The 23661-nt window shown below is 43.4% G+C and overlaps 1 protein-coding gene across 1 annotated transcript in view; it reads left to right on the top strand.

The window, feature by feature from the left end:
* Positions 1–23661, top strand: part of UBA6 (ubiquitin like modifier activating enzyme 6) — a 101730-nt gene that overhangs the window by 2030 nt on the left and 76039 nt on the right. Inside the window, exons 2-11 of the mRNA XM_044304561.1 lie at positions 2107–2170; positions 2574–2668; positions 7252–7280; positions 7381–7475; positions 7636–7747; positions 9087–9167; positions 9252–9374; positions 18409–18532; positions 19682–19785; positions 23490–23552. Of these exons, the coding sequence (XP_044160496.1) occupies positions 2130–2170; positions 2574–2668; positions 7252–7280; positions 7381–7475; positions 7636–7747; positions 9087–9167; positions 9252–9374; positions 18409–18532; positions 19682–19785; positions 23490–23552 (867 nt within the window). The 5' untranslated portion in view covers positions 2107–2129. The remainder of the gene's footprint in view (positions 1–2106; positions 2171–2573; positions 2669–7251; positions 7281–7380; positions 7476–7635; positions 7748–9086; positions 9168–9251; positions 9375–18408; positions 18533–19681; positions 19786–23489; positions 23553–23661) is intronic.

The following is a 23661-nucleotide window of genomic DNA, read 5'->3' as shown; positions in this document are numbered from 1 at the left end:
TGCAGAGAAAGTGAAGCCTCTAGGAGTAACGGCACCGCCCCCATTGCTCTTAAAGGCTCATTTGCATATAATAAAATGACATTTTTCTCAGTGATGCGGGCACATATGAACATGGGACCAACACAGATGCCTTCAGCTGCCAAGTGCACATGTAACAGGTCAGCCAGTGTCATAGGTACAAATCTGCTGACAGATGCCTTTGAAGCCTTTAGCTGTGGCTTGATAGTTAAATCAATCATATAGGAAGTTGCAGTGTTACATGTACAGTACAGACCAAAAGTTTGGACACACCTTCTCATTCAAAGAGTTTTCTTTATTTTCATGACTATGAAAATTGTAGATTCACACTGAAGGCATCAAAACTATGAATTAACACATGTGGAATTATATACATAACAAAAAAGTGTGAAACAACTGAAAATATGTCATATTCTGGGGTTCTTCAAAGTAGCCACCTTTTGCTTTGATTACTGCTTTGCACACTCTTGGCATTCTCTTGATGAGCTTCAAGAGGTAGTCACCTGAAATGGTCTTCCAACAGTCTTGAAGGAGTTCCCAGAGATGGCCCTTTTGCCTTCACTCTGCGGTCCAGCTCACCCCAAACCATCTCGATTGGGTTCAGGCCCGGTGACTGTGGAGGCCAAGTCATCTGGCGCAGCACCCTATCACTCTCCTTCATGGTCAAATAGCCCTTACACAGCCTGGAGGTGTGTTTGGGGTCATTGTCCTGTTGAAAAATAAATGATGGTCCAACTAAACGCAAACCGGATGGAATAGCATGCTGCTGGAAGATGCTGTGGCAGCCATGCTGGTTCAGTATGCCTTAAATTTTGAATAAATCCCCAACAGTGTCACCAGCAAAGCACCCCCACACCATCACACCTCCTCCTCCATGCTTCACGGTGGGAACCAGGCATGTAGAGTCCATCCGTTCACCTTTTCTGTGTCGCACAAAGACACGGTGGTGGGAACCAAAGATCCCAAATTTGGACTCGTCAGACCAAAGTACAGATTTCCACTGGTCTAATGTCCATTCCTTGTGTTCTTTAGCCCAAACAAGTCTCTTCTGCTTGTTGCCTGTCCTTAGCAGTGGTTTCCTAGCAGATATTCTACCATGAAGGCCTGATTCACACAGTCTCCTCTTAACAGTTGTTCTAGAGATGTGTCTGCTGCTAGAACTCTGTGTGGCATTGACCTGGTCTCTAATCTGAGCTGCTGTTAACCTGCGATTTCTGAGGCTGGTGACTCGGATGAACTTATCCTCCGCAGCAGAGGTGACTCTTGGTCTTCCTTTCCTGGGGCGGTCTCCGCATGTGAGCCAGTTTCTTTGTAGCGCTTGATGGTTTTTGTGACTGCACTTGGGGACACTTTCAAAGTTTTCCCAGTTTTTCGGACTGACTGACCTTCATTTCTTAAAGTAATGATGGCCACTCGTTTTTCTTTACTTAGCTGCTTTCTTCTTGCCATAATACAAATTCTAACAGTCTATTCAGTAGGACTATCAGCTGTGTATCCAACTGACTTCTCCACAACGCAACTGATGGTCCCAACGCCATTTATAAGGCAAGAAATCCCACTTATTAAACCTGACAGGGCACACCTGTGAAGTGAAAACCATTTCAGGTGACTACCTCTTGAAGCTCATCAAGAGAATGCCAAGAGTGTGCAAAGCAGTAATCAAAGCAAAAGGTAGCTACTTTGAAGAACCTAGAATATGACATATTTTCAGTTGTTTCACACTTTTTTGTTATGTATATAATTCCACATGTGTTAATTCATAGTTTTGATGCCTTCAGTGTGAATCTCCAATTTTCATAGTCATGAAAATAAAGAAAACTCTTTGAATGAGAAGGTGTGTCCAAACTTTTGGTCTGTACTGTAGATAACCCTCATAGACTCAAGCAGGATTCATGTATGGCCCATCCCTAGGTGCTGTATGGGCATGTTCTCTGCAGCCACCATCCCTAACATCTGCTCTAATGGACCATATGACTGAACAGTGAACCCATCATATCAGTTTTATTGGATTAAGGTGCTAAATCACTACAGTTTTACACTTTTGGCATGTGGCATGCTATGACGCTTTTTATTTCTGATATTCCCTAGGACCCTTAAGATCAGTCTTCACAATGGCTGCTGACTCCATGGAAATTGATGATGGTCTTTACAGGTGAGTAATGGGCTACTACTAGAAGTAGAGCAGACCAGTCAAAATAAGGCAGTCGCAAAATCACTAATCATAGGGTGGTGCAATGTGCTATGCCAGGCCTTAGCGGAGTGGGCACAGGCAGGCGCAGTGATGTGCTGGGCAGAGCACCTGTCTGTGCCCACTCCCATCATCAGTGTATACAACGGGGGGCTCTTCCTGGCATATATGCTGAAGCTGGCACAAGCTTTACCACTCTGGTTTCTGCTTCATACCCGGGATGGTCAAAGCTGCTCATGTCGAGGCACCCCCTTTTTCATTGCCCTGATGCTAATGGATTAGGGCTACCTGAATATATGTTTAAAGTGCTGATATTTAGTTTATTTTTATATTTTTTAATTGTTCACACCTTTTACAATTTTTATAGCCGGCAAAGGTATGTCCTGGGTGATACAGCTATGCAGAAAATGGCTCAGTCCCATGTTTTCCTAAGTGGCATGGGTGGACTTGGTGTTGAAATCGGTAAGTGCAACCAATGCCCTTTCCTTATGTTTCAGGACATGTATTCACCAAATATGCAGTTTTGTAATGAAGTGATGATGATGGCTTAGCTACTTGTTGGCGTTTCTAAGTAATCCTATGCTTAAAGAGGTTTCCCAGGCTCCTGATATTGTCCTGCCATCGCTATTGATGTCCTATCGTCAGGATAGGTCATCAATATCTGATCGGTGGAGGTCTGAAACCCGGCACACCCACCGATCAGCTGTTTGAAGAGTAGGCGGCGCTCCATGCTGTTCATTACACTGCCAATCATCTCGGAAGTGAGTGTAATTACAAGTACTTGCTCCGTTCACTTGAATGGAACGAGTAATTGAAATTACACTACCCCACCACTCCACAGGTGACAACACGTAGTGTCATGTCCAGGAGGCGGCACCTTGCATGGAACGCCGCCTCCTCTTCAAACAGCTGATCGGCAGGGGTCCCGGGTATCAGACCCCCACGATAAGATTCTGTTAATAGTTCATCAATATATATGGTAGGACAACCCCTTTAACCCCCCAGAGTGTATGTGTGTGTGTGTGTGTGTGTGTGTGTGTATATATATATACACTACGTGCAAAATTATTAGGCAAATGAGTATTTTGACCACATCATCCTCTTTATGCATGTTGTCTTACTCCAAGCTGTATAGGCTCGAAAGCCTACTACCAATTAAGCATATTAGGTGATGTGCATCTCTGTAATGAGAAGGGGTGTGGTCTAATGACATCAACACCCTATATCAGGTGTGCATAATTATTAGGCAACTTCCTTTCTTTTGGCAAAATGGGTCAAAAGAAGGACTTGACAGGCTCAGAAAAGTAAAAAATAGGGAGATATCTTGCAGAGGGATGCAGCACTCTTAAAATTGCAAAGCTTCTGAAGCGTGATCATCGAACAATCAAGCGTTTCATTCAAAATAGTCAACAGGGTCGCAAGAAGCGTGTGGAAAAACCAAGGCGCAAAATAACTGCCCATGAACTGAGAAAAGTCAAGCGTGCAGCTGCCAAGATGCCACTTGCCACCAGTTTGGCCATATTTCAGAGCTGCAACATCACTGGAGTGCCCAAAAGCACAAGGTGTGCAATACTCAGAGACATGGCCAAGGTAAGAAAGGCTGAAAGACGACCACCACTGAACAAGACACACAAGCTGAAACGTCAAGACTGGGCCAAGAAATATCTCAAGACTGATTTTTCTAAGGTTTTATGGACTGATGAAATGAGAGTGAGTCTTGATGGGCCAGATGGCTGGATTGGTAAAGGGCAGAGAGCTCCAGTCCGACTCAGACGCCAGCAAGGTGGAGGTGGAGTACTGGTTTGGGCTGGTATAATCAAAGATGAGCTTGTGGGGCCTTTTTGGGTTGAGGATGGAGTCAAGCTCAACTCCCAGTCCTACTGCCAGTTTCTGGAAGACACCTTCTTCAAGCAGTGGTACAGAAAGAAGTCTGCAAGGTAAGAAAAACATGATTTTCATGCAGGACAATGCTCCATCACACGCGTCCAAGTACTCCACAGCGTGGCTGGCAAGAAAGGGTATAAAAGAAGAAAATCTAATGACAAGGCCTCCTTGTTCACCTGATCTGAACCCCATTGAGAACCTGTGGTCCATCATCAAATGTGAGATTTACAAGGAGGGAAAACAGTACACCTCTCTGAACAGTGTCTGGGAGGCTGTGGTTGCTGCTGCACGCAATGTTGATGGTGAACAGATCAAAACACTGACAGAATCCATGGATGGCAGGCTTTTGAGTGTCCTTGCAAAGAAAGGTGGCTATATTGGTCACTGATTTGTTTTTGTTTTGTTTTTGAATGTCAGAAATGTATATTTGTGAATGTTGAGATGTTATATTGGTTTCACTGGTAAAAATAAATAATTGAAATGGGTATATATTTGTTTTTTGTTAAGTTGCCTAATAATTATGTACAGTAATAGTCACCTGCACACACAGATATCCCCCTAAAATAGCTAAAACTAAAAACAAACTAAAAACTACTTCCAAAAATATTCAGCTTTGATATTAATGAGTTTTTTGGGTTCATTGAGAACATGGTTGTTGTTCAATAATAAAATTAATCCTCAAAAATACAACTTGCCTAATAATTCTGCACTCCCTGTATATATATATATATATATATATATATATATATATATATATATATAATATATTTTTTATTTTATTATTTTTTTTGTACCAATGTATGTTTTTCAAAGTGCTTTATAGAGGAAGTGACTTTACGGGGGAGGGTTACATACTTTCCTATATAAAAATACAAGACGCACAAGAAAATGACATCTAAACAATACCAGATGTGCATGCACAATGTTTTGGCCACAAACACCTGAAAATGATAAATGATGCACAAGTCAGACGATTTTTGATGTGGCAGTGCCCTTCATTGAAAAAAGTGCCAGAAAACGTATTAATCAGCCTCAGTCAGTGCAATTGGAAGCCCATCCCCTCAATGTAATATTGTCCCATCTATTGGTGAACGTGTCAGTGGGTCTTTATAGGTGTATGTTTGCTTGGTGTTTCTAGTGCAGCTACGATTTGGCTTCAGCCATAATACCTGGGTCCTTCAGAGCAAAATCCGCTCTCTTTGGCGTATCCCACCAGAAGTGTCCAGTATTCAGGAGCATTCGGCTGGCAGCTGTTGAAGGTGTATGGACGCCTTTACACACAAAGGGGTCCAGGCATTGCATGGATTGCAGACTGACTCCATGTTTGATGAGGACACCTCCGCCACTGCTTTGCCAGTAGCAGCTGGTGGAGGGAGAGAAGTATTGGTCGGTTGTGTTCTCAGAGGTGCCTGGCACGGGCTCTCTTCTCTCTCCCGTTTCAGGACACATGCATGCTCAGCCACACAGGCAGGAGGGATAGCTATCAGCAGAACAAGCCAGCCCTTGTAGCACATGTTCCTACACAGCCCCTTTAACCCTTTCAAGACCAAGCCATTTTTCACTTTCGTGTCACTTTATGTTCTAATAACTTTGGAATACTTTTATTTATCCAAGCCATTCTGAGATTGTTTTCTCGTGACATCCCATACTTAATGTTGGGGGTAAATTTGGGTCCATAAGTTTTACCTTTTATGATATAAATTTTTTTATTTTTTTCTAAATTAGAATTTCTACGCATTAAAGGCAGACAGTGATACCTCATTAGATAGCTTTTACTTAAGATTCCCTATATGTCTACTTTATGTTGGCATCATTTTGAAAATCACATTTTTATTTTTTAGGACGTTAGAAGGCTTAGGATTTAAGAAGCAATTTTTCAACTTTTCTATAAAATTTTCAAAACCAACTTTTTCAAGGACGAATTCAGTTCTGAAGCCACTTTGAGGTCCTTACATAATAGAAACCACCCATAAATGACCCCATTTTAAAAACTACACCCCTCAAATTACTTAAACTGCCAACTATGTTAACCCTTTAGGTGTCCCCCAAGAATTAAAAGAGGATAAATTTTCAATTTTCAGTTTTTGTGCAGATTTTTTATTTTAATCCAATTTTTTTCTATAACACAGCAAGGGTTAACAACAAAACAAACCTCAAGATTTATTACCCTGATTCTGCAGTTTACAGAAACACCCCATTTATGTTCATAAACGGCTGTAAGGGTGCATGGCAGGATTCAGAAGAAAAGGAGCAACATATGGTTTTTGGAGAGCAGATTTGCTGGAATGGCTTTTGAGTGGCACACTAGGGCACCTCTACTGTAGAAACCGTCCAAAAGTGACTCTATTTTGGAAACTACACCCCTCAAATAACTCATTGTTTTACCACTTTTACCTCAGAGGCGTTTCATAGTATTTACAGACACATGGCTGTGAAAATGAAAAATTATATTTTTTACAAGAAAAAGTCACCAAAAAGCCCCAAATTTCCACTTTAACAGGGGATAACAGGAGAAAATGCACCCCATAATTTGTTACCTATAGTCTCCTGAATACGGCAACACCCCATATGTGGTTGTAAACTGCTGTATGAGCAGACGGCAACATTCAAAAGGAAAGGAGTGGCATCTGCATGTTCTAACATGGAATTTGCTGAAATAGATTTTAAGGGCCATAACTTTTTTATTTTTTTGTTGACTGAGTTGTCTGGGGGCTCAATTTTTGCGGGGTGAGCTTTAGTTTTTAATGGTATCATATGACTTTTTATTCGCTCTTTATTTAATTTTGGCTAATATTGCAACAGCAGTGATGGTGTAGGGACCAGGAGCGGCGTGGGCAGCGGGGTAAGTATATTACCAGTGAGGGGCCTGGCCCGTGGTTCCTGAAATTGGATGACCCTTTTAATTGAACATGAGACACTGAGGAGACTCTAACACATTATCACATGGATGGAGCCCATGGGGAATCCAGTACATCCAGCAGCCGCTGGTATACCTGGTACTACTAACGCGTTTTATCTTGCCTTTGCAAAATGGTGTCATTTTGTTAATTATGGATGCAATAAGCTTGAAGCAATACTAAGGTGCATATAGCGCATAGCTGCACCTGGACCTGTTGTAACTTGTATGGCGTTTCTGACATATCGTTTTCTTTGCATTCTAGCCAAGAATATTGTTTTAGCTGGAATAAAGGTAAAAGCACAAATTTCAGTTTTTTATACTTTATCTTTTTTATGTTGTATTCTTTTCTTGAGCTTGTGACCTATATCGGGTATTGCATTTTGTCCATTAGGCACTGACAATCCATGACACAAGACATTGCGAAACCTGGGACCTTGGGACTAATTTCTTTATCAGGGAAGATGATGTCCGAAATAAAAAAAATAGGTATTTGCTTTGTGTAAAGTCCTGCATGATGTCCTAGTAGAGTTTGATTTGTCTGTGTAGAAGGAACACTATCATGTCTCTGTTTTGGGGTTGTGTCATTATTAACCCCATGAACACCATGTGGAATTCCTCCTGAATGATTTGTTATAATGCACTGCAGAGCTGAAACATGCCTTCACCACATCGCAGAGCTCAACCCTTATGTCCAAGTAATCTCATCAACTACACCACTGGATGAGTCATCGGATCTTTCATTCCTGAAGCAGTACCAGGTAGGTGTTTTTCAGGACTTGCATCATCATAGCCTATCTTAAGTATAGATCATCAGTATCTGATTGGTGGTGGTCCGACTCCCGGCACCCCCGTCAATAGGCTTTTAGAAGGGGCCATGGCACTTGGCCAAACGCAGTGCTATGCCTGTAATGTCACGTCCATTGGTCACATGGTTTTTGTGCAACTCTCAAATGAATGTGATTCTTCTGCAATACCAAGCATCGCCACTATACAATATATGGCGCCCTGCTTGGTATACTGAAAAAGCCACACGTTTTGTCCCAGAACTGTGCCCCCTTCAAACAACTGATCAGCCATCAGATATTGATGAGCTTTCATCAGTATTTAAAGAAAACCTTTCATCGGTCTAAACATTGTGAACTAAGTATCATGACATATACAGCGGCGTCCAGGGATCTCCCTGCACTTACTATTATCCCTGGGCGCCGCTCCGTTCTCCTGCTATGCCCTCCGGTATGTTCGGGGACTTGGTTATAGTAGGCTGAGTCTGCCCTTGTTCTGCTGGGCTTCTCCTTCTCCTAGGCTGTAGTTCTGGCCAATCGCAGCGCAGAGCTCACAGCCTGGGAGTTTTTTTCTCCCAGGCTGTGAGCTCTACGCTGCGATTGGCCAGCGCTACAGCCTAGGAGAAGGAGACGCCTAGCAGAAAAGGGCAGACTCCGCCTACTATAACCAAGTCCCCGAACATACCGGAGGGCATAGCGGGAGAACGGAGCGGCGCCCAGGGATAATAGTAAGTGCAATGAGATCCCTGGGCGCCGCTGTATATGTCATGATACTTAGTTCACAATGTTTAGACCGATGAAAGGTCCTCTTTAAGTCCTGCGAAATCCCTTTAGGCTAATGTCATTCGTTTTATTTTATGTATTTTATATTTGTGAAAAATAACTGCACCAATGGTAATAATAATTAATTTGAAGAACTCCAACCTCCGGGGTTTACAAAACAAGGCAAAGAGCAAAACATTTTTATTCACCTGCTTCATCCACTGCCTTCCCAGTCTATAAAGATCTTCCCTGCAGGGAAGTGACTTGTACATGCGCACATGACCACTGCAGCCAATCACATGCCTGCATGTACAGCATGAGCCTGCTGAGGCCAGTGATTGGCTTCTGGGGTCATATGCTCATGTACGCACATCATCATTCTAGGGCAAGTAATCAGACCGGGGGGCCACCATGGCCGGGGTATTAAAAAGGTGTTTGTAGAATTATTATTTTTGCATTCATATTCTCCACTCGTTACCAAATTCTTAAACCCTAGATAACCCCTTTAGACCTGATCCAAATGTACTGATTAGATGTACTGTTCTCTCTTTAGTGCGTAATACTAACTGAAGCAAGGCTTTCCCTGAAGAAACGGGTCAATAACTTCTGTCATGACCAACATCCACCCATAAAGGTAATGTATACAGCTGCCTATAGCAATGTGTCTGCTCTCTGTTCAGGCATCTGTATCACAAGCACTCTCTTTATTGTATTGCAGTTCATCTGCTCGGATTGTTATGGTGTGTGCTCCTCTGTGTTTTGTGACTTTGGAGATGAATTTCAAGTCCTGGACACCACGGGGGAAGAGCCGAAGGAGAGCTTTATTTCAAATATAACCCAGGTAAGTGCATTTTTTTCAGTTCTTCTGGGTTAAAGGTTACTAAATGCCTGGATAATAATAACAATAATATTGTTGTTATTATTTTTAGTAGTAGTAGTAATAATAGTAGTAGTAGTAGTAGTAGTAGTAGTAGTAGTAGTAGTAGTAGTAGTAAAGGCATTAAACCAGTGCAGGATTTATGTTCTTATTTTTGATAGAAAATACAGTATTGCAAAAATTAAATGGTTGCCACCATGTGGAATATACTAAAGGTGTGCAGTCTCTATAGTCTTCTTTAGTCAGGTAACAAGGAAATAGCCAAGGGTAACAAGAATCTTTAAGAAGAAAACAAACTAGAAAATAACCCCCCAAAACAATAATCGGAACAATTCATCTCTTGCTTACTTCATATTGCAGTGGTATCATGAGAAATATACAAAGACATCTTCTGTGTCCAAGGAGATCAGCCATTCCCCCTACTTCTGTTCTGTCTAGTTGTAAGGTACTTGCTGCCTCAGGAGCCCCCATCTCTCTGCCCTTGCTGCAGTGGGGAAACATAATTGTAACCCTGCTCCTTTGGGCAATCCCAACCCCTCAACCGCCCACCAGACAAAATTGTAAGGAAATACACTCCTTTGTTCTTTGCAAAGCTGTTTGGTGTATGTACATGTAGAAAATGCGGCAACCTAATAATGCGGACAAGCTTATTATTCATTTCCGCTATTGTGTTCCATTAACCCTCTTCAGGACTTTGCCATTTTGCACCTATAACGAGAACGGAGCGGGCAGAGCTGTGGCTGGAGAACCCCAGATTTTTCGGGGGTCATCCACCACCAAGCGCTGCTCCCATAGAAGTGTATTGAAGCGTACTGCGCATGCGCGGCCCAGGCTCCCATTCATTTCTATGGGGCTGAGTGCTCTGCTATTTTCGGTGGCCCCATAGAAATGAATGGAGGGCGGCTGCGCAATGCGCCCTCCTTTACTTGCAGGGCTCCATTCTCGATATAGGTGCTGGTCTCAGTGATGGGACCCGCACCTATCAGACAATGGGGGCATATCCTAGTGATATGCCCCCATTGTCTGAGATGGGGCAACCCCTTTAAGGACCAGGCCATTTTTTGGAAATCTGACGTGTCACTTTATGTGGTAATAACTCTGGAACGCTTTTACTTACACAAGCCATTCTGAGATTGTTTGTTTTCTCATGACACATTGTATTTCATGATAGTGGTAAATTCCAGTCACTATATTAAATTTTTTATTTTTTTTTAAATGCACAACTTTCCAAATGTATATTTCTCTACTCTTAAAACAGATAGTGATACCTCATAGTTTTTACTTCAAATTCCTCATATATCTACTTTATGTTTGGATCATTTTGTGAATGCCATTTTATTTTTTGGGGACATTAGAAGGCTTAGAAGTTTAGAACCAAATCTTGAAATTTTTCAGAAAAAAAATTTTTTTTCCGCTTTTTTGGCAGATTTTCAATTTTTTATCTATTTTTTTTCAGCTACCAAAGCAAGGGTTAACAGCCAAAGAAAACAAGAAAACTCAATATTTATTACCCTGATTCTGTAGTTTACAGAAACACCCCATTTGTGATCGTAAACTGCTGTATGAGAACACGGCAGCAGGGCTCCAGATGCGACTTAGAATTTACAAATGGCGACAAGACTTTTTAGTCTTGTCGCCATTTGCGACTAGACCCGCTGCCGCAGCTCTGCCGTTGAATACAGTGGCGGCATCGGAGAAGATAGTTCTCTGCTCCGCCGCCGATGTTCTTCTCAGCAGCGCAGTGGAGAAGTAGTCTCCCTCCCCCTGTGCTGCTGCCGCCGCCTCCGCCGCTAAGAAGAGACGATAGGAGGAGGGGAAGGGCTGTGGCCACTGCGCCACTAATGAAGAAAACTGACCTGTAATACAAATACAGGGGGCGGGTGCCGGAATCAAATAGCCGGCACCCGACCACTATGACAGGGAGCTGCGATCAGCGGCAGTTGAGTTAACCCTTCAGGTGCGGTACCTGAGGGGTTAACTGCCGCTGATCGCAGCTCCCTGTCACAAAGGTCGGGTGCCGGCTATTTGATTCCAGCACCCGCCTCCTATATTTGTATAAGAAACATTGGTGGCACAGTGCGCCCCCCCAACACCCCGGTATAAGAAACATTGGTGGCTCAGTGGGAAGTGCCAATGAAGGTTAAAAAATAATAAAAAAATTAACTCACCTCCTCCAGTTGATCGCGTAGCTGCCGGTCTCCTGTTCTTTCTTCAGGACCTGTGGTGACGTCACTGAGCTCATCACATGGTCCATTACCATGGTGATGGATCATGTGATGTATCATGTGATGAGTACAGTGATGTCACCACAGGTCCTTTGACAGGTCCTGAAGAAAGAACAGGAGACGATTAATTGGAGGTGAGTTAATTATTTTTTTATTTTTTAACCCTCATTGGCACTGCCCACTGCACAACCAATGTTTATTATATTGAGGGGGGCACACTGCACCACCAATGTTTATTATATTGGGGGGGGGGCACTGCGCCACCAATGTTTAATATACTGGGGTGTTGGGGGCGCACTGCGCCACCAATGTTTATTATATTTGGGGGGCGCACTGCGCCACCAATGTTTATTATATTTGGGGGGCGCACTGCGCCACCAATGTTTATTATATTGGGGGGGGCGCACTGCGCCACCAATGTTTATTATATTGGGGGGGGGCGCACTGCGCCACCAATGTTTATTATATTGGGGGGGGGCGCACTGCGCCAGCAATGTTTATTACATTGGGGGGGGGGCGCACTGCGCCACCAATGTTTATTATATTGGGGGGGCGCACTGCGCCCCTCAGTCGAGTGGCAGGTCATCTTCATCTGTTCCAGCATGTCTGGCTATCTCACATCTCGGATGACTGGGTGCGAGAAGTCATATCGGAGGGTTACAAACTGGAGTTCCAATCCCCACCTCCGCCCCGGTTTTTTCGCTCGTCCCCTCCAACCTCCCCATCCGCCGCCCATTCCTTTTTTCAGGCTATTCTCTCCCTTCTGCGGTAGGGAGTGATGGTCACGTTTTCGCAGATTCTGCTCCACTCTCTTTGTAGTCCCCAAGAAGGAGGGTACAGACCCATCCTAGATCTCAAAGCACTCAACCGATTCCTTTGGCTCCGTCGCATCCGAATGGAGTTCCTGCGTTCGGTTATTGCATACATGTTCCCATCTTCGTCGGTCACCAGAAATATCTTCGTTTTGCAGTGGGACCTTTTTCATTACCAGTTTGTGGCCCTCCTGTTCAGTCTTGCCATAGCTCCCAGAGTCTTTACCAATATTCTGGCCTCAGTCATGGCTCTGCTTTATACCAGGGGGATAGAGGCGATTCCGTACTTGGACGATATCCTGATCAAGGGTCCGTCATTCCAGGCAACGGCGGACAGCCTGCTCATCGTCCGGGACACCCTGAAACGCTTTGGATGGGTTCTGAACCTATCAAAATCATCTCTTCATCCATCTCGGCAGCTGATCTTTCTGGGCATGCTGTTCGACAACGATCGGGCTAAGATTTTCTTGCCCCCGGACAAACTCTCTGCTCTCCGTCGTCAGATCCTCCCTTTCTTGACTTAGCCTCTTCCCATTCGCCAGCGCTTGAGGGCTCTGGGCCACATGGTCTCTTCCTTCAAAGCAGTGCCCTATGCTCAATTCCATACCAGGGCTCTTGAACAGTGCATTCTGTCCATTTGGGACCGTTCCCCAGCCTCCCTGGATCGACTCTTCCGTCTCCCTGCCCTGATGCGCCAAGCCCTTCAGTGGTGGTTGATGTCTCCGATGCTGACGTCGGGCTACTCCTTCCCTCCCCTCCGCTGGATAGCGTTGACAACGGACGCCAGTCTCCGGGGCTGGGGGGAGTTCTGGACAATCTCCTGCGAGGAACGCCAACTTCTGATCAATATTATAGAATTGCAGGGGATCTCTCTCTGGTTCATTGGACATACCGTCTCCGGGGGTATCCAGTTTGGGTTCAATCCGACAATTCCACGTCAGTCGCATATCTAAACCACCAGGGTGGCACCCGAAGCCCCGCAGCCATGTCGGAAGCAGCGCCCATCCTCTCCTGGGCGGAGAGCCATGTTCCAGCTCTGTCGGCAGTTCATATCCCCAGGGTCGACAACTGGATCGCCGACATTCTCAACCGAGAGAAACACAATCCCGGCAAATGACCTCTGCATCTACAGGTCTCTCTCGCGGTCGGACGAAAGTAGATCTAATGGCCTCCTGCTTCAACCGCAAGGTAGAGACCTTTTGTGACGAGGTTCAAGGATCTCTGGCTCGGGTGTCGGACACCCTTTTGCTCCCGTGGATGCAGTTCACGTTTCCTTGCGTGTTCCCTCCTCTTCCGCTCATTCTGTGTCTTCTCCGAAAAATCAGGACTGGCCACGCAGAGTAGGGCACGCATCCCATCGTCCTCCCGGATCTATCACCGGACCTGGAAGTCTTACTTTAGTCGGTGTGAACGCCACCAGTTGTCTCCCATTCGGTTCTCGTTGCCTCCACTCTTGTCCTTCCTGCAGTCCGGCATGGACTTGGAGCTGGCTATCAGTTCCCCCAAAGGGCAAGTTTTGGCCCTTTCTATTCTTTTTCAACGAAATCTGTCTTCGCTTTCTGCGGTTCGGACCTTCCTGCAGGGGGTGGCGCATGCTGCGCCCCCTTACTGTCCTCCGTTGAATCTGTGGGACCTTAAAGGGGTTGTCCGGGATTGAGGACTTTGTTCCATTAGTATAAGACAGACATACATATATATAACATACATCCATGTCCTACCTTTTCCACATGTTTTTGAAGGTCAGTTTTCTTCGCCGGAAGTAAACTTTTCTTAGACTCGGTGACGTACCGGGTCACTTGCAGGAGCGCTTCTCAGGTAGCCCGGTGACGTCGCCGAACACACTGCCTGGCAGTGTGTTATTGTAAACAAAAGAGCCTTTGCCCTGTGCAATTTAGCGCAGCGCAAAGGAGATCTTCGGAGCATGAACTGCTCCGATGCTAAAGTCAGGGGGGCTGCCTGGGTAAAAATAGAGGTTTGTCCGGATTCATCTCTGAATCCAGACAACCCCTTTAATCTGGTGCTTGGCGCTCTCCAGTCCTCTCCGTTTGACCCTTGGCAGCAGGTCTCCCTTCGCTTCCTGTCCTACAAGGTGGCCTTTTTGGTGGCAATCACTTCCATCCGTAGGGTGTCGGAGCTAGCAGCTCTTTCCTATCGGTCTCCCTTACTTAACCTCCACCAGGACAAAGTGGTCCTTTGCCCTGTGCACTACTTGCTTCAGAAGGTCGTGTCGGCATTACATCTCAATGAAGAGATCATTCTCCCTTCCTTTTGTCCTTCCCCGTCTCATTCTCGTGAATAGTCGCTATACACTGTGGATTTAGTTCGGGCCATTCGCATCTATCTGTCTCAGATGTCCTCTTTCCAACGGACGGATTCTCTATTCGTCATTCCAGAGGGACCGAGACGAGGGCTTGCTGCGTCCAAAGTTTCAATTTCCCAATGGATTAGTTTGGCCATTGTGGAAGCGTACCGCATCAGTGACAGGGCCCGGCCCTTCCGGCTTACTGCTCATTCTGCTTGGGCAGTGGGGGCCTCTTGCGCAATACATCATGGGGCTTCAGCGCTTCAGGTGTTCAAGGCGGCTACCTGGTAGTCTTTAGACACCTTTTCCAAGTTTTACAGCGTACACACTTTTGCATCTTCTGACACTTCTCTGGGGCGTAGAGTATTGCAGACAGCAATACTGATTGGCCGGAGGGATTCTTTGTTATGGCCCACTGCTGGGACTGCTCTGTAACGTCCAAAGGTCAAGCCTGTGTCCCCCAATGATACGGATGAGAAAACTAGATTTTTGTACTTGCCGTAAAATCTGTTTATCTTCTGTTCATTGGGGGACACAGCTCCCACCCATTTTCTCTGGCTGCGGGCCTTGTCGTGGCCTGCGTGATTCTGGGTTTGTACATTGTTTGGTTTTCCTGTTTTTTGTTTTCCTTCTCCTACTGCTTTTGCACAAACTGTTTTAGCTTAGTCCCTGTAGGAAGGGTATAGCTGGAGGGAGGAGCTCACACTTTTTTGCTTAGTGTCGCCTCCTAGTGGCAATAGCTATACTCAAAAGCCCGTGTCCCCCAATGAACAGAAGAGAAACTGATTTTACAGTAAGTACAAAAATCTAGTTTTTTGACACAGTTTTGTTTTTTTGTTTTTACTGTGTTCACCTGAGGAGTTGGATAATTTGATATTTTTATACAGTAGGTCGTTACGGATGTGGTGATACCTAATGTATACTTTTTTTTATTTATTTAGGTTTTACACAATAAAAGCATTTTTGAAAAAAAAAAACATGTTTTCGTGTCTCCATATTCTGAGAGCCATAGTTTTTTTTTTTTTGGGCGATTCTTGTATTTTTCCTTATAATTTTTATTTAAATTTAATAAAAACATACATATTTATACACAAAGCACAACAATTCAACAACAAGAAAATCCATGTTACAAATTAATAAATATTATAATGACACTTTTTATTTTTGTTTTATTTTACCCCTGATACCCACCCACCACCCCTAGGGAGAGGGACGGGAGAAAAAAATTAATAAAATTAACTTCCAGCCCATTTTTTCCATATTCCATCAATTTTTTTTTTTTTTTTTATTTTTTTTTTTTTTTATATAGCACCCAGTAACCCGTTCCGTTTTAATCAAATTGACAATTGCTTCTCGCCACTGTCCCACTGTTGGGGGATCCTCCTTTACCCACTTCCTTAGTATAAGGAGTCTAGCTTGAAATAGTACTTCGCCCAACACCGATCGTATCTCTTTATTTAACTTCAAATGTTCAATTGCCCCTAATATACAAACTACTTGATCTTCAAACACTTGAACCTCCAAAAGTACTAATATTGTCTCTGCTATTCCTTTCCAATATCTAAACAATCTAGGGCATCTCCAAAAACAGTGTATTAAGTCTGCTTTCTCTCCCCTACATTTTGGGCGATTCTTAGGTAGGGTCTCATTTTTTGCAGGATGAGATGACGGTTTGATTGGTACTATTTTAGGGTGCATATGACTTTTTGATCGCTTAGTATTACACCTTTTGTGATGTAAGGTGACAAAAAAAGATTGTTTTAGCACAAATTGTATGTAATTTTTTCTACGGCATTCAGATGAAGGGGAGGATCATGTAATATTTTTATAGAGCCAGTCGTTACGGACGTGGCAATACCCATTATGTCTGGTTTTCTTTTTTTTTTCTTTCTTTTTTTTACAATTTTTATGTTTTGGAACTTTTTTTTATTATTATGAAAAAACCTTTTTTTTTTTTTACTTTTTTGTCCCACTCTGGGACTTCAACTTCTGGGGTCTGATCCCTTCTGCAAGCTTCCGTAGAAGGCAAGCTACGGATTTCACAAGCTTCCGTAGAAGGCAAGCCCCGATGCCTGTGGAAGGCATCGGGCTGCCATCGAGTCCCCGTCACTGCAGAGAGGGTACCCAATGGAGATGTGGAGGGCACCCGTACCCTCCGCAAACCCTCTGCATGCTGGGGACAGCTTTGACCACGGCATACAAGGGGTTAATATGCAGCAGGGACCCGGCTGTCAATGACTTCCGTGCCGCTGATCGTGCGGGCGCAGCTCCTGCACCTGCCCGATAGCCCACCATACATGTACAGTGCTGGTCCTTAAGTTACGTCCACCAGACCCATACATGTACTGCGAGGGTCCTCTATGGGTTAAAGGGCCATCACTAGCTGATCGGTGGTGTTATGTAAATAAGTTTTATGTGGGGTTTTTTTCTGATATACATGGGCTTAGATTTAGATTTTTTTTGTATTTTCTTGTTTTTGGAAAAACGTTTTTTTTTTTAAAGTTGGAATCTAGTCAGATTTTCAGTAGTTTTTTTAATAGCACAAAGTGCAGCTAAAATACTTCTCTAAATTATGGTCCCTTTCGGGTTGTTTTGATATAATGGGTTGTATAGGTTATTGTCACAGGGGCTGTACTAAAAGCTGCACCTTGGCATGTGCTGCCGTTATTTAAAATGTATTATATTTTTAGATTTGTCTTTTTTTTTTTTTTTTACTTTTACAAGTGTCCCCCATAAGATGATACAAAATCATTGAGGGCATTTAAACATGACATTGTTTCTTTTTCTAATATACGTGTATTTAAAATTCTGCATACATACATTTCTTATATTAGGCGGTTGACCCCAATATGCAGAAGAATAATATAGTCCATGTATCATTCCTGTATAATGTATCCATGGCCTAGCTGAAACATGGCATCAGTCACGTGACGCTCTTCTCATTATGCAATCAAGGAATTCAGTAAGCAGCAGTGACATACATGTGCTGGGTTAGCACACAAGGCACATTCATGTGATAAAGTATATAGGACTAGTGGTGGAATCATGATTTTTATTGTGGTTATTACAGTAACTACAACACTATGTTTATTTATATGGCTCTGTCTCTAGATGATGTTGTAAAATTACCTCCGGTCTCAAGATGTTGTAAAATGGCTGCCTGTTTCTAGGTGATGTTGTTAAAAGCTGACTGTCTCTAGGTGAAGTTAATAAAGTTTAATGTTAAAGAAAATTGAAATACAAGACACACAGAACTGTTTTTTCAAAGGAACTGACAGACATGGTGAGATGCTGTTGCTAGTAGTATTACTGTATACATCTGTTACATATCTGGGCAGTTAACTGAAAGCCAGGTCACATGGTACTTGTGAAGGTGACATGATGGCTCACGACTGACGCTATGTTTAGTATTTAGGGAGAGGCTACTGTATGGTTATAATAAAGGTCTGCAAGCAGAAAGCTAAATAGATGTAAATTAGAAAATTATTCAACATCCTATTTTCTACATCAATAAATCTAGTCATTAAAACTGTAATACCTCTTTAACCATTGACCGCCCGGACATTTCTAGTCTATAGGTGGCCCGGAAGTGGTTAAAATGTGATATATTTCACTAATGAAAGTAATGTTATTAATCTCTCTGGTGGCTTTATTTTTAGTCTAATCCCGGCGTGGTCACATGCTTTGATAATCGCCCTCACAATCTTGAATCTGGCCAATTTGTGACTTTCCGTGAGATCAATGGAATGACCTCTTTAAACGGCTCCATGCACCAGATTACAGGTGAGCTCTTTTAGATACACAAGTATGGGATTCTTTATATATTTCATTTTTGTTTCCTTTGTGAACAATTTTTTTCTGATAGGTTTACCAAGAAGAACCAGGAACTTTTTAATTTGTTACAAAACTGCATCGGAGACCACAGTGCGGATACAAACAGAGCCTTAGGCTGAGTTCACATCAGCGTTTAGACTTTCCGTTCTCCTGCTCCGTTATAGGAGCAGGAGAACGGAAAGGACCGATTCGGCACATAACTGAGCCTATGGACCCTATAATTACGTTTCTGCTCAGAGGAAGATTTTTGAGCTGGAGACAAAAGTCCTGCGCGCACAACTTTTGTCGCCGCTCCAAAATAATCTTCTGAGCGGAAACCTAGCGGACCCCATTATAGTCTATGAGGTCCGTAGGCTCCATTCGGCTCAGTTATGTGCCCAATCCGTCCTTTCCGTTCTCCTGCTCCTAAACGGAGCAGGAGAACGGAAAGGCTGAACGCTGAACTCAGCCTTACCAGTGTATTTCCTTCTTGTTCTATTAAAAGATTAGCCATTGTGACCTGTCCCTAAGATCAGTACCAGGTCGGCAGGGGTCTGACACCCCACACTCCCTCCGATCATCACTCCCTCCGTTTTGAAGTAGCTCAGCTCTGGTGCTGGTACTGCACAGCTCCATCCACTGTAGAACTTCAGTGGGAGTAGCGCTGCAGTAACTAGTCACGTCCACTACACAGTGGCTGGTGCTACTCCTGAAAACGTGGTTGGGGTACAGGGTGTCAGACCCCTCTTGATCTGATATTGATGACTTATCCTAGGTGCAGGTCATCAATTCTTGAATCTTGGAGATCCCCTTTAAATAGGAGAACACGTACAATTACTTTAGTGGATCAAGGAAAGTGGTAAACTGCTTTTTCAGCTAATGTCTGAGGGTCTAAAATTAGTTTTGAACAACATGGAAAATATAAAAAAATATTGACTATCCTTCCCTTTTATATGTAATTATTCAGCAGGATTTGATAGCTTCTAGAGCAAAAATAACATATTGGGCTATACAGTGTTCTTCTTTTGTATAGACAGATAGACTGTCCGCGCAAGTAGTATTCAATATGAGAACTGTATTATCTTTACCGGTGTATAACTTTTATTATACTCTTTCCAGTTACATCACCTTACTCATTCAGCATTGGAGATACGTCGGCCATGGAGCCTTACCAGCATGGTGGACTAGCTATCCAGATTAAAATGCCTCAGTCATTCAGCTTTGTAAGTAGCTTCTAAGAAATGTGTTTAAATGGCGAGCCGGATAGGAGGACTTTATCTGTTCATAAGGTCCAGTGAGCCGGTATAGTAAAAATAATAGGCAATGTTATATCTCCATAGTATACATAGTAAAGAGCAAAAGGTCCTGGGAACAGAGGTGAGCAGATGTAGTAGAACAGGAACTGGGATGCTATTGGGTTTGGGTGAAAGGCACTTGACATCTTTTCTAAGGAAATTAGTGATACTTGGTGGCTATGGGAGCAAAGACACCCACATTTACTAATGTGAGTGCACCTAGACCTTGTTGGCACTTGTGTAGCCCATAGAAACCAATCAGATTGATCCTTTCATTTTCTAAAGGAGCACAGAAAAAAGGAAAGATGGATTCCACTAGTTTTGATAAATCCCCTCTAGTTTAAGAAAATACACTTTGCACCTAGCTCGCCAAGCAATGTTTCACTATTGATAAAACTTTAATAAAAAATTACTTGAATTTAAAAAAGCATTGGGCTTAGAAAAGGAATGTGGCTCAGTGGGAAAGTGGACCGAATGGCATAATATTACACCAAACATTTAGCCACAATTTTGGCATAAAGTATTGTCACAAAGTAAGCCAACTAATAGTTAGTATAGAGTACGGGGTGTATTACACTGCTAGATTTAGCAGACGATTGTCGGGAAAGAAGCGTTCCTTCTCGTCAGTCGCCTGCTCGTCAGTGAAGGAGAGTGCTGTAGAACGGGATTAGGGTACTTTCACACTTGCAGCAGAGGATTCCGGCAGGACGTTCCGGACGCAAACTGATGGCATTTGTCAGATGGATCTGGATGCGGATCCGTCTGACAAATGCATTGAAATACCGGATTCGTCTCTCCGGTGTCATCCGGGAAAACCGATCCGGTAGTAATTTTTTTTTGCATTTTTAAAGGTCTGCGTATGCACAGACCGGAAAGCCGGAATCCGATTTGCAGGAACACTTAATGCTGGGTCCGGCACTAATACATTTCAATGGAAATTAATGCCGGATCTAGTATTCCGACAAGTGTTCATGATTTTGGGCAAGAGAGAAAACTGCAGCATGCTGCGGTATTTTCTCCTTGCAAAAAACGCAAGTGGGACTGAACTGATGCGTCCTGAACGGATTGCTCTCCATTCAGAATGCATTAGGATAAAACTGATCAGTTTTCTTCCGGTATAGAGCCCTGAGGACGGAACTCAATACCGGAAAACAAAACCGCTAATGTGAAAGTGCCCTTAGACGTCACAATCTGCTGCCGGCAAACAGTGATTTTCGTGACCACATGAAAGATGTGATTACCGATGACCAAGCACAATAAAACACCTTTTCAACGGCAGAGCATCAATAACGAACGTTCCTACAAATGCTTGTTAGTGATGATCTGGCCGATCCTTAGCCAGCCCTTAGAGAAAAATGTCTAGCCTTGCACCACATTTATCATCCTGCCTGAGGTAATGTATTAAATTTGGTGCAGGTCTAGACAGACTGTGTAAGCTTACGCCATGACAGGATTAGTAAATCTGCCCTAGAGAGTTTAGGCAGAGCAGAGATTTACTGTACATCTCAACAGAAATGGAAATTCATTTGGGGAGGAATTGAAATATATGAATGAAGTATGAAAATAATTAATGATGAGCGAAGCGAGGTTTGTATGTTACATCTGAAGTCGCTTCGTTAATAATTTCGGATTAATACTGTACAGAGATCCGTCTCCATGACTTTGTTTTAAACCTTCAGTAATTGATTTTTAAAGCAGAAAACCACTTTAACCCTTTCTCTTCCAGCGCCATTTTTTCATTGCTTCTCTTACCCCAAATTTTTTTATAAAATGTAATCAAAAAGTCACGCACACTCCAGATTGATATCAATAAAAACTACGGATTGTCCCGCAAAAAATTAGCCCCTAAACAGCTCAGTAGACATAAGTATAAAAAGTTATGGGGGTCAGAATACGGTGATGTAAAATGTTTTATTTTTATTTTTTAGCAAAGTTAAAATTTTATTTTTACACTATTTAGACAGAAAAAACCTACACATATGGGGTATCGTTGTAATCGTACTGATCCAGAGAATGAAGGGCATGGGTCAGTTTTGCTGTAAACGAAACGCCGTGGGAACAAAACACGTAAAACTGTGAAGGGATTGCATTTTTTTCCAATTCACCCCATTTGGATTTTTTTTTTACCGCTTCCCACTACATTTTATGACATAATTAATGGTGGCATTAAAAATTTCAACTTGTCCCGCAAAAAAATAAAGTATGTTTCGCCCTATAAGACACCCCTGCCCATAAGACGCCCCTAGGTTTTAGAGGGGAAAAATAGGTATAGTGAATGTGGCCGGAGCGGACTTCCGGTGGCAAACGTGGGCTAGTGTTAGTATGCATCGGCAGGTTGTTTCTGCCGGACACTGCTAATGCTAATGTGAAATTAGCCTAATCTGCTGATGACACAATGTAATTGGGAGGGGGAGGGGGGGAATCTGCTGCTGACACACTTATTTGGGAAGAGGGGAGGCTATCCTATGACACTTTAATAAGGGGGTCACTTTATTAGGTGGGATCAATTTATTAGGGGGGTCACTTTATTAGGGGTATCTTATAGACACAGCTTTCAGGACACAGCTCTCCGGGCACAACAGGAGCAGGCCCATGTGAAGATTGAGAGGCGGAGCAGGCATGTGCTCCCATCAACCTCTCACAGCGCATCTTCCGGTGGGGCGGTTCATACCACCAAACGCCTGCCGCGGCCGGCCAGTCCCTAACGCGGAGCACCCGCAGAGACAGTTGGCCCCTGCCTCCCACCATCTGCAGCGACGGCCGGTCCCTGCCTCCCCCACCATCTGCAGCGGTGTCCGGCCACTTCCTCCCAGCATCCGCAGTGGCAGCCAGGTAGTATAATATGTACGCCAATTTTTTTTCCCCTTGTATTCACCCCATAAGACGCATTAAAATTTTCCCCCCATTTTTTTGGGGGGGTTAAAACTTGGAACCGGACTTGGGTTCCAAGGCTTACGTGGTTTTCCACTTTAAAAATCAATTGCCGAAGTTATTTAACAAGGTCACGTGCGACTTCGCGAACAACTAACTTTGGCTCAGCTGATCTCATACATTCTAACACTGTACAATATTAATCCGAAGTTATGAACGAAGCAACTTTGGATGTAGCATCCGAAACTCGCTTCGCTCATCACTAAAAATAATATAATTTTTCATTTTTGCTGTACTGTTGGTATTTAAGGAGTATCCAGAATATTAAATGTCTAAACTATCCACTGGTGTGGACCGGTTCTGAGAACAAGGGTTCGGTATCCCCGTCCAGATGGAGCAGCCGGTTGAGTGTGTGCATTGCACTTAAATCATAGAGCATGAATGGAGCACCAGGACGCATACTCGCCCTGCCGCTCCATCAGAAAGGGGATGTGACCCCTATTCTCAGGACCGGTCCCTACAAATCCATTTATCTAGGATCATGTCCCATCTAACGGATAAGGGATAACATTTAGTAACAAGAATACCCCTGTGGCTGAAATTTGACATATTTCTAAAAATGAAGACATTTTATCGGATGTATCCCTGTTAATGATCTAGACTGTATCACCTTGATGAATGCTACTTACATTTATTTTGCAGAAATCAGCCTTCGGATTTGGGAAATGTGCTACAAAATGCTTACTATTTTTCTTTTTCAGGAAAGACTAGAAAAACAGTTAATGGACCCAAAATATCTCATTGCAGATTTCAGCAAACCCGAGGTAAGCAAAATGAGAAAATCAGTAGAGATATTCTGTATAAAGTTTTTACTGTTCTGAAAATGATTGAAGATTGAAGCTTGCTGCACGCTGTGTGACACAAGTTTTAGTG

This window comes from Bufo gargarizans, chromosome 1, assembly GCF_014858855.1.
Source record: "Bufo gargarizans isolate SCDJY-AF-19 chromosome 1, ASM1485885v1, whole genome shotgun sequence".
Classification (NCBI taxonomy): domain Eukaryota; kingdom Metazoa; phylum Chordata; class Amphibia; order Anura; family Bufonidae; genus Bufo; species Bufo gargarizans.
Note: the sequence above shows the minus strand (reverse complement) of the source record. Positions and strands in the feature narration are given on the sequence as shown.